The following is an 11,146-nucleotide window of genomic DNA, read 5'->3' on the forward strand; positions in this document are numbered from 1 at the left end:
CAAAAATATTTTCAAACTGTTTTTATCGACTCTTTTTATCAACACGTTCTAAACTATAACGGACCTTTTCAAGTGTAATCTCAAGTATGTTAGTCCGAGGAGGTTGAACTACCGATAATTTGGTATAAAAGGCAGAGCTTTTACGAGAGAAAGGGTATAAGCGATTTTACTAGTAAGTCAACTTCATCTCCATATGTAAGTAAAATTAACAATTTTCTTTGAACTAGCCTAAAATGTTCCGTCTGTCTTAAATTTTCTAGTCCGTTAGGTTTACCAAATTGAACTATAAGAAACAGGCCTTTCTATGATAAGTCCACTCATTCTCAGTTTAGTTTGCTAGTTTTCTACAATATTAAAAGCTGTATACTTAATTTATTTGGAAAATTTGGTTTTCTAATTTTCTAAGCAAAACTTAAATAAAAATCTAGTTTTTGCGAAATGCTTAAGAAGAGTTCTATAGCATCTTAGAAATCGCCATGTTAAATTTTGGATATAATTTCTTCATTTCCAGCGGTTGTAAGATGTCGAAGTATTTCCTCTTTCTGGCGTTTCTGATATTCGTATTGAAACACGATGTGGTGAAGAGCGAATGCTGTCAGCCAGGATGCATGTTTCCCGTTGGTATTGGTGCTGTGGGAGGCAAATGCAACGATTGCACTGCTCCAACTCCATACTGTGGTTACGGCCCATGCAATATATTTGGATGCAATTGCGACGGAGGTTGTCGAAAAAACCCTGGTTGCGAAAATTGCGGCCGTAGACGCCGAAACGTTGAACCAGTCACTGAGATTTCAAACGCCACACGAGCTGCCCAAGATGAGAAAACTAAAATTGACACCGAAAAGCACTTAGACAAGATTTTTGAAAGCCACGACAAAAATAAGGACGGCATTTTGGAACTTGTCGAGGTTCAAGATTTTACATTCAAACGCCACAACATTCCCAAAGATGATGTTGAAAAAACGAGGTTGGAGTTCTCACAAATTGACACCAATAAAGACGGGAAATTGACTCGTGAGGAGATTAACAAATAGCTTTGTTCCAAACCATAGAATTCTTCATTATATTGTAACTATGGTTCCTAAGAAAGTATAATAAAAAATTGGTTTGTAAAACCTTTCCCACTCGAGATTACTACTTTTTCTCTAAAATTTTGCACTCCTCCAATCTACCGTTCTTTGGGAGATAAAGAGGAAATAATACTGTCTTTATTATAATAAACTTAATTTCTTTTTGTTTTGTGAAACTCGCGAATTGCAATATACCTTTTTATGCATTTATTGGGACCAAGTTAAAGCGGGTTTGAAGGGTAGTTTCTAGTTTTCAGGGTTATATCAACTGGGATGGACTGGTCTTAAGGTCTTTCAGAAATTAAGGGAGGGGATGTTATGTTCTATGACGTTCTTCCACAAGGGACACCCTTTTCAAGTCGGAATGGAGTGGTTAACGGATGACGTATTAAATAAATTAAGAAACTGAATGACAATGCTAATTGAATTTAAGGGGTCATTCGTGAAATACCCTTATCTTAATTATGAAATGTGTCCCTTATTAAAAAATTTCATAGAGCATTTTCGACTCTAAGTCGCAACTGTAATTTCTGAAGGTATATTTTTTAACGTAACTCATTGCGTCTAATAGACTTTTTCGACGTAAATAATTTGGGTATGGAACCCTCAGTATTGGAACACTCAAGGGGTTGATACATTGCCGTCTCAGCGCATTCTCAAGATACAAAATGACTACAGCGCAGGCGCCAAGAAACCAGATGGAACATGAAGTTTTACCCCCGTGTCTTTCCCTTTTTGTTACCTTGAAAGGGTCTGTACGCGCTATCATAAAACGCCTTTGTATAAAGCAAGATATCAAAAACTAAAAAGTTCTACACGGGAAGAATTCCAACTGAATTACTCATCTGCTGTTAGAGGGCACTTTTTCAAAATGATCAGGAGATAAAAAGTGTCATGGGTTTCCATACAAAATGCTAGAGTTTGAGCATCTTTCACAGTACTTATAAAACGTCTTCAACCGTTTTTATCATCCTGTTCAATTATCAACGCATTCTAAACTCTAATGGGTTACCACGGGGCTTTTCAAGTGTAATCTCAAGAATTATAATCTGAGGAGATATTGAATTCCCTCAAATTTTGTATAAAACGCCGTGTTTTTCTGAGAGAAAGGATATAAGCAATTCGACTACTAAGTCAACTTCATCTCTATAAGTAAGTAAAATTAACTATTTTCTTTGAACTGACATAGATTATTCCTTCTCTCTTAGATTTTCTAGTCTCCCATGTTTACCTAATTGATAAGTTTGGTTCGCTAGTTTTCTACAATATTGAAAGTTTTATACTCAATGTATTTGGAATCATTTGATTTTCTAACTATTATTTAAATATAAATCCAATTTTTGCTAAATGCTTAAGTAGAGTTCTGTAGCACCTTAGGAATCACCTTGTTAAATTATACTATGGATTAAATTGTCAAGTTCGTTTCCAGCGGTTGCAAGATGTCGAAATATTTCCTCTTGATGGCGTTTCTGATATTCATGTTGAAACAAGATGTTGTGGAGAGCGAATGCTGTCCAGCAGGCTGTTCCATTCCCACTCTATATGGTTTTAAGGGAGGCAAATGCAACGATTGCACTGATCCAACTCCATACTGTGGTTACGGCCCATGCAATATATTTGGATGCAATTGCGACGGAGGTTGTCGAAAAAACCCTGGTTGCGACAATTGCGGCCGTAGACGACGAGGCGTAGAACCAGTCACTGAAATTTCAAACGCAACACGGGCTGCCCAAGATGAGCAAACTAAAATTGAGTCCGAAAAGCATTTAGACGAGATTTTTGAAAGCCACGATATAAATAAGGACGGCATTTTGGAACTTGTCGAGGTTCAGGATTTTACATTCAAACACCACAGCGTTCCCAAAGAAGACGTTGAAAAAACGAGGTTGGAGTTCTCACAAATTGACACCGATAAAGACGGGAAATTGACTCGAGATGAGATTAACAAATAGCTTTGTTTCAAACCATATAATGCTTCAGCTTATTTTAACTATTGTTCTTATGAAAGTGTAAATAAAGTTGCTTTGTAAAGCCTTCACCACCGAGATTAAAACATTTTTTCTGATATTATTGAATCCACCATTCTTTGGGGAGACAAGGAGGAAATAATACTGATCTTATCTATGATAGACTTAATTTATTTTTATTTTTTGAAACTCTCGCGTTACAATATACCGTTTTATGCGTTAATTATAACCAACTTACTGCGGATTTGGACTTTGGAGGCTATAGTTTCTAGTTTCAGGGTTATTGTGGCAAAAATGTTATAGGCATTTTCGATTCCAAATCACCCAAAGAACACCTCCTAATTATTTGATACATATTCTGAAAAAATCTGTAAAGGGAAAGCTTCGCGTCGAATGTGCACTATTATAAAGTTACCTTGGTTTAAACCAAGATATAAAAAAGAAACAGTTAACATTAGAAAAGTAAAATTCTTCCAAGAAAAGTTTCCAAATGAACTGTTCATCTTCTTTTAAAGTACACGTTTCAAAACGAGAAAGAGATAAAAAGTATGATGTGTTTCCTTAAGAAATCCTTGAGATTCATCATCTTTCGAAGTATACTTGCAAAAACCATCTGATATTGATTTATATCACAATGTTCAAGTATCAACTCGTCCTAAAGTCTAACGAGTTACCACGTGGCTTTTGAAGAGTGATCTCAAGCGTATTAATCTGATAAGTACCCAAAATTTTCAATATAAAAGGCCGGGCCTTTAAGAGAGAAACTGTATAAGACATTCGACTGCTAGATCAACTTCATCTCCATATGTAAGAAATTGTTTTGAGCTAGCCCAAAATGTTGTTCTGTCATTTTTCTAGTCTGTGAGGTTTATCAAATTGAACTATAGCAAACAGACATTTCTGCGATGACCCCACTCATTCTCAGTTTGGTTCGCTAGTTTTCTACAATATTAATTTATTGCAACCATTTGGTTTACTAACTTTCTAATTATTACTTAAATATAAACGAAATTTTCGCGAAATTCTTAAGAAGAGTTTTATAGCAGTTTAGAAACAACTATGTTAAATTTTACTACGGATATAATTGTTCCTTTCCAGCGGTTGTAAGATGTCGAAGTACTTCCTCTTGCTGGCGTTTCTGATATTCGTGTTGAAACAAGACGTGGTGGAGAGCGAATGCTGTGTCCCAACTTGCTCCTACCCTTCTACAAGCATTGTTGGAGGCAAATGCAGCGATTGCACCGACCCAACTCCTTACTGTGGTTACGGTTCATGCAATGTATTCGGATGCAATTGCGACGGAAGTTGTCGACAAGGTTCTTGCTCGAATTGCGGCCGTCAACGACGAGACGTACAACCAGTCCCCGGAGTTTCAAACGCCACACGGGCTGCCCAAGATGAGCAAACAAAAGTTCACAAAGCATTTAGACGAGATTTTTGAAAAACACGACAAAAATAAGGACGGCATTTTGGAATTTGTCGAAGTTCAGGATTTTAAATTCAAACGCCACAACGTTCCCAAAGAAGATGTTGAGAAAACGAGGTTGGAGTTCGAAGAAATTGACACCAATAAAGACGGGAAATTGACTCGAGATGAGATTAACAAATAATTTGTTCCAAACCATATCATTATTCAGCTTATTGTAACTATGGTTCTGATGAAAAAGTAAATGAAAGTTGTATTGTAAAACCTTCACTACCGAGATTCGAATGTTTTCTTTAATAAATTGCCCTAATTTAATCTACCATTATTGGGGTGATGAAGAGGAAATAATCGTGATTATAAAGTGTCATGAATTACGATATACCGTTTTATGCGTTAATTAGAACCATCTTGAAGCGCGTTAGGACTTTGGAGGCTATAGTTTCTAATTTCAGGGTTATTTCAACATGAAAACGGTGTCTCTTGTGGCAAAATCTCATGGGTCATTTTTGATTCCAAAGAACCCCTCCCTCTTAATGTTTGATAGATATTTCAGAAACACTGTGCACAGAAGCGTAAGGGGAACATTAGAAAAGTAAATTTCTCCCAGGAAAAGGTTCCGAATGAGCTACTCATCTTCTATTAAAGTGCACCTTTCGAAACGAGACAGAGATAAAAAGTATCATGTGCTTCCTAAAGAAATTATTGACTTTCATCATCTTTCGTAGCATACTTACAAATACCATCTGATATTGATTTTATCACAATGTTCGAGTATCAACTCGTCCTAAAGTCTAACGAGTTACCAATCATGCATTAGTTTCATCAGAACAAGTTTCGTACAGAAATGTCCACGAAATTATAAAATTTTAGATTCGTAGTAAAACAATAATTGAATTAGGCTCTAGCTTCATTTTGAATATCACACAGTGTTAATAATATCTATTTGTAGTCCTGACTGACTGACTGATAATCAACGCCCAGCCCAAACCGCTTGCCTTAGAAGGCTGAAAATTTGCAGGAACGTTACTCATAAGTAGTAGGCACGTACTAAGAAACATTTTTCCAATCCGCCTCCATCTTAAAAAATGGTGACCAGAAATGTAAAGAAAACTTCTCTATGCAACAAAGTCCGCGCGTTTCAACCGATTTCACGCATATTTAGTACACTGCTTACCTTTAAGCTATAGATGGGCTGAATGGTATTTTGGATTCGATTTGTTGTCAACTTTTTAAATGGCGGCCTAAAACCTAAAAAACCTTCTTTATAGAATAATGTCCGCGTGAAAAGTAATAAAAAATGTTCCGACGGGCTGACGGGCAACGTCGAGTGCCATCGCTCCTAGGGTGCTACAAAAATATTAGTCATCAGTAAAATCTACCCATTCTTTATATGATTTTGATGGAAGTTCTTATTACAAACGAGCGACGCCGCGGGTAACAGCTAGTTACTTTATAAAACTTTTATTAGAGTATTATATAGGAAGTAGATAAAAATATTGCGTTCTTCTTCTTGTAATAGTTTTCTTTATTTAAGATATTTCGGGTAAAACGTGGGGAGAAATAGTGATTGGGAGGGATTCAATGTAGCAGACGAATTTTAACAACCCCGGTGTTCATTATATATGTAACCAAACCTAACTATGCCTCAAGTTTCCACTTCACTTCGCACCATTAAGTGCAGAATTGCATCATGGTTCGAGTATTATGCAAGGGGTTAGTCACTTGAATAATCAGGTGTACAAAACCGCGGAAATCGATTACTTGATTTCTAGAATTCTTTGGAAATCATAAGTAATCAAAATCTTGTGGGTAATCAAGGGTAATCAGTAATCTCCGATAATCACTGGAAATCACACAAAATCTTGAGAAAATCAGAAATAATCACATGATTTAAAAGTAATCTTTTGTAATCACCTCGGTAATCACACATTTCGCGAAATAATCACACATAATCAATCGAGGAATTCGAAAATCCAAAAAAAAATCATAATCAGTTGAAATAGAAATAATCACTGCATTCATCGAAATTCACGAAGAATCCAGTGGTAATCACGGCATTCACCAAAAAATCACCGGAATTCATTGGAATTCAAACAGAAATCACAAGTAATCCGCGGCAATAACGGGAAATCAGTGTAAAGATTATGGAAATCACCTAAAATAATCGTAATCAAGGAAATCAAGGAATTCATTCCGTAATCAACGGAATTCACATAAAAATTCAGAAATCAGTAATCAGGTGTACAAAATTTTGGCAAATGACTAGCCCCTCGGTATTATGCGAGAAGTAAGGTCTGGTTTCTAACAACGCGTTTGTGGTTCATACAAAATGCTATCGAAACTTCATTTATTTTATTGACCAATTTTATAAAGTAATGGTTATTGTTATGATCAACGAAATATGTAGGTAGGCAATTATCATTATGTTTTATGTATGTTTAAAACTGGCGTTTGTTAAAGGGAGTGTGAAAAGAAATGAAGTTAAGTTTTTATTGATTCTTTTACCTGTTATAAGTCCAGATAATATCTCCGAATGATTTTGAAATTCAAATTTGTTTGAGATTTCATATTTAATTTGAAACTAGCACCTCAGGTCAATCGCCTTCTTATTAACAAATTCCCGTGGCATGTTCCATGTCGAATGAAATTTAGCCTGAAATTTGTTAACGTTTTTCCCTTTTCACTCTCCCTTTAACATTTCGGGTGTGAAAATTACGGAAATAATTTTACAGACTATAAAGAGGAAGTTTATGAATATAATTTTTACATAACCAATTTTATATCTATAAATGGCCTACTAATACCTAATATATAAACCGAAATTTATGATATTTCAAAATTGACTCAATGTCGAATCGTGCTAGTACGACATCGCGATGAATTTCAAATTTATTTCAATACTTTCACTTTTAGCAGCGTGTTGCGGCAGATACAATTTTAGTGAAAGCGAACCTAACTCAGATTATGTACTGTCGGGTCTAATAGGCACCGTACCAGATACAATCATCAAGTTATCAAAGTTTATCGCGTGGCAATTTAAAAATGCCTTTATCAATTTGAAATTTATTACGAATCCTCTGAGAAATTCATTTAATGATCCTGATTTCGGATTAACGACGGTAAGAATTTAAAAATAATAATTAAATAAATTTCTTTCTGTCTTCGCGCCTGTCTTTTCTTCTCTCTTTGTGTCTGTCGTTTCTTCCGTCTGTGTGTCTTTCCATGTTTCGTTCTATCTGTGTTTCTGTCTGTACGTTTGTCTCTCTTCCTTTCTGTCTGGGTCATAACTTGAAAGCCATTTTTGACTCACTTCTGCCGAAGCGATTTCTCTCAAATTTGGAGTGCATGTTCAAATATGACTGCATTACATAAATCAATGATAAAATATTTGAAATTTTTGATAATTTACATCGAATCATGGTACTTTAAATAAATATACTTTACTGTTCAGATACATTTTGTTTGAATTTCAGCCGGAACTAATAGTCAGAAAAGGATATCCTGTGGAAGTGCATCACGTAGTTACGAGAGATGGTTACGTATTAGAGCTGCACAGAATTCCCGGTGGAAATCGTTATAGACAAAAGCCAAACCATGGCAGTAAACCAGTCGTCTTTCTTCAACACGGGATCTTGTCGAGTAGCTCAGCTTTTGTCGTGAATACCTATCCGGATCAATGTTTGGGTAAATACTTTTATAAAACTACTATGATATTTTGAACCAAGGGACACTCTAAACAAATTATGATTGTAGTGTTTTACGGATAACCCCTTAATTAAATTAGCATTTTCTTTCAGTCTCTAACTTCAATTTAAGTAGCCATCGATTAAACACTCCAATGTTCATAACTTGTAAACTGTGGCGTTTAGGGCAAAATGTCATAGAAAATTTTCGACTCAAAAATGTCCATAGAAACCCACTGTACCACCATTTTTTGTAACACCCTCTGTAATAGCTAACAGTTGCGCTAAATACAAATTGTTCTATTTCAGGATTTATTTTGGCCGATTTGGGCTACGATGTTTGGTTGGGAAATGCTCGTGGAAATACGTATTCGAGAAAACACATTACATATTCGAATAAAGACGAAAGATTTTGGTATTTCTGGTAAATAACAGTTATTAATTAAACATAAATTATCCATTATGAAACTTGTGTTTTTAGTAATGACGAAACGGCATTGATTGATATTCCAACGATGATTGATTACGTATTGCAAGTAACTGGACGAAGTCAATTGTCCTTCCTTGGATATTCCATGGGAACAACCACAATTTTTGGATTGTTATCTGAAAGTCAATATTATAATACCAAAGTAAGTGTTGTGCTCGCAACGCACCTTTTTGATGAAAACCCATCATAAAACAAGCTGGATGGTGTCAGAAATGTTTTAAAAATCACTGATTATTACATTGCAATTTGCGAAGGAATACATACAATTAATAAGAATGATTGTGAAGCATTTCTCAATGGATCTAGGCGGATTTTGTGGGAAGAGCTAGAATAATCATAATTTATGACGAATTTAGCTTCGTTAATAATGTATCTATCTCGCTGCGCGTTGCATCTTGCGTGTGCCCCTTACCTCGTGTTGCTTCCAACGAATGAAAATACAGTTAGAAATACGACAGAATAATGAGGCGTGACGTATAGTACTCAAACCCAGCCCACAAAACCTGCATAGAAATTAACGTTGGAGATATGTGGCACCATAATCCCTAGTACCTTAATGTATTTCTGGTGAAATTATTAATGTGTTTTCTGTTTTAGATCAACGTTTTGATTGCAATGGCTCCTGTTGCAAAATTGACTTACAGTTACGGACCATCAGCATTGCTGTCAAATATTGGCAATCTATTCACGGTAAAAAATTGTTTATGATATAATCTTACGTAACCATCCTGATAAAATTAAAATCAGTATTTAGGTAGAGTAACTGGAACCCAGGGTGAATTATTGCCTAGCACTTCATTAGCTCGAAAAGTTGCCAAGTACGTTTGCGGTCAGGGATTTGCTCGGGAATTTGGCTGTGCCTTAGGACTTGGTGGAAGTATGGGACTGGTTACGAACCATATTAACAGAGTATGTAATGCTTAAACCACCTAAGTATAATCCGAAGTTATCGTAAAACCACTTAAGATAAACTTGGTTTTGTCCATTTATTGTGATTAAAAAATTTCTTACGCGCAAATGTTAACTTCAGATTAATTCTTTACCTGTTTTAAAATTTGTTTAATTATTTAAGACAAATGAGATTTAATAATAATTTATTAGACCAGAATTCCTGTTTTGTACTCAAGTGGTCCTGCTGGAACTTCGTCGTATAGTTTCGTTCAATTTGCACAGGTTAGTTTACACAAAGTAACACTTCAACGAGAAGTATGCCGCTGCATAGCGTTTCAATTTCATCATGAAACCTTTGGTCTATACTGGAATTACTTCCATATATAGGTAGCAATCAGTCCTAGCAATATATAGGCCTATATATATCCAAATAACCTAATCCAATTTATGAAAAGAGATACTTGAAAGTGGAAATTATTAGAAGTTAAACTTGATGTTTTAATCTTCGGAAAATTTCTTCCCAAACACGAAAAGTCAATGAAGAAAAATAAGTCATTTATTTTTTGAGTTACATGGTCATACTTCTCGTTGTTATGTTTCTTTTGATATAAATTATGGTCAAATAATTAAAGTTGGTTGAATTTTGACAGATAATTCAATCTAGGAGATTTCAGAAGTACGATTTTGGCAATATAGGAAATATAAAGAGATACGGCAAGGTATTGTAAAAATTCAAAACTTCTAAATGAGTATGTCACTCGATGAAATACGTTAACTGAGTCGTGTTTCAGTCAACCCATCTATTTTTTTTCCTTTAAAAACTAGCTTTCACTTATGGTGAGGTAAAACAAATAGGTATAAAGACAAATTAAAGGGTAATACGGAAGATTTCAGAGTTTCCCCAGAACATGTCCATTCAGACTAGGCTAGAATCCTCCGTTCACGTCAGTGAAGTCGCCTTACTCCTTAGACACTTGTCAACGACTACGTTTAAAAAATTCGCAGGCTTAATTTGAAAATTTTCAATTTCGTATGGCAGTGTCGAGATGGCACCACCTCGTTAGCGCCTTTTCTTTAGGCATAGCTCACTCAATCATGCCTTACTGACGCATATTATTATGATGTTACGTATACTAAAAAGAGTTTTGTCTAATTACAGGCATATCCTCCTGAATATGACATTCGACGAATTAAAGTTCCTGTTGCTGTCATCACCAGTCCATCGGACACGTATTCCACCCCCAAGGATGTCGATTTCTTGAGGCTGAACTTACCAAATATTATTGCCGATTATTCAGTACCAGCCGTTGATTACTCCCATATTGATTTTGTTTGGGCCTCGGACGCTAAATTATATGTATACCCCAAAATAGTCGAGATTTTAAATTCCTTTAATTTTCGACCAATACAATTTATAAATTAAAATGAATTAATTTCAAACTGGATTAACATTCGTAATGAGTAAAATGAATTGGGCGCGCAATGATTGTCTGAAAGGAGCCCTTATACGGCGTTCGAATGCAAATCTAATCGAGCCCATAAAAACCCACGACTTTCATTTGCTTTTACCCACCATAAAAACCCATTTAACAAAAACCAGATCACTAAAATCTTCAATT

The 11,146-nt window shown here is 35.4% G+C and overlaps 4 protein-coding genes and 1 long non-coding RNA gene across 8 annotated transcripts; 4 read left to right on the top strand and 1 right to left on the bottom strand.

Moving 5' to 3' along the window:
• The first annotated feature begins 36 nt into the window (after positions 1–36).
• On the top strand, positions 37–1,129 carry LOC149709315 (uncharacterized). Its single transcript, XM_089864664.1, has 2 exons — positions 37–195; positions 512–1,129. The coding sequence occupies exon 2, from the start codon at positions 522–524 to the stop codon at positions 1,032–1,034; it is 513 nt and encodes a 170-aa protein (XP_089720790.1). The 5' UTR covers positions 37–195; positions 512–521; the 3' UTR covers positions 1,035–1,129.
• A 969-nt stretch (positions 1,130–2,098) lies between these two features.
• Positions 2,099–3,108, top strand: LOC149709316 (uncharacterized). The gene is made up of 2 exons (XM_089864667.1): positions 2,099–2,222; positions 2,500–3,108. Exon 2 carries the CDS (start codon positions 2,510–2,512, stop codon positions 3,020–3,022), a length of 513 nt encoding a protein of 170 aa, XP_089720793.1. The 5' UTR covers positions 2,099–2,222; positions 2,500–2,509; the 3' UTR covers positions 3,023–3,108.
• A 659-nt stretch (positions 3,109–3,767) lies between these two features.
• Positions 3,768–4,764, top strand: LOC149709317 (uncharacterized). Its single transcript, XM_089864669.1, has 2 exons — positions 3,768–3,844; positions 4,136–4,764. Exon 2 carries the CDS (start codon positions 4,146–4,148, stop codon positions 4,476–4,478), a length of 333 nt encoding a protein of 110 aa, XP_089720795.1. The 5' UTR covers positions 3,768–3,844; positions 4,136–4,145; the 3' UTR covers positions 4,479–4,764.
• Positions 4,765–7,339: 2,575 nt separating this feature from the next.
• On the top strand, positions 7,340–11,143 carry LOC149709318 (gastric triacylglycerol lipase-like). Of its 2 annotated transcripts, none has more exons than XM_089864671.1 (9): positions 7,340–7,582; positions 7,937–8,147; positions 8,456–8,561; positions 8,628–8,778; positions 9,234–9,326; positions 9,384–9,545; positions 9,738–9,809; positions 10,178–10,246; positions 10,687–11,143. In XM_089864671.1, exons 1-9 carry the CDS (start codon positions 7,340–7,342, stop codon positions 10,948–10,950), a joined length of 1,371 nt encoding a protein of 456 aa, XP_089720797.1. In that variant the 3' UTR covers positions 10,951–11,143. The 2 variants fall into 2 exon arrangements, with proteins under 2 accessions (XP_089720797.1, XP_089720796.1); XM_089864670.1 differs by having other exon boundaries at positions 8,456–8,570; positions 10,687–11,140.
• Positions 7,576–9,415, bottom strand: LOC149709319 (uncharacterized). 3 transcript variants are annotated; one of them, XR_016381343.1, is made up of 7 exons: positions 9,279–9,415; positions 9,049–9,200; positions 8,901–8,961; positions 8,803–8,832; positions 8,389–8,752; positions 7,919–8,127; positions 7,576–7,822 (listed from the first exon to the last, which is right to left on the bottom strand). It is a non-coding gene; the product is annotated as an uncharacterized LOC149709319 (long non-coding RNA). The 3 variants fall into 3 exon arrangements; XR_016381341.1 differs by lacking the exon at positions 8,803–8,832; XR_016381342.1 differs by lacking the exon at positions 8,803–8,832 and having other exon boundaries at positions 7,908–8,127.
• Positions 11,144–11,146: the final 3 nt, after the last annotated feature.

Source organism: Phalangium opilio, unplaced genomic scaffold (assembly GCF_054372755.1).
Source record: "Phalangium opilio isolate 3A_F unplaced genomic scaffold, DU_Popi_V2 ptg000013l_1, whole genome shotgun sequence".
NCBI classification, from domain to species: Eukaryota; Metazoa; Arthropoda; class Arachnida; order Opiliones; family Phalangiidae; genus Phalangium; species Phalangium opilio.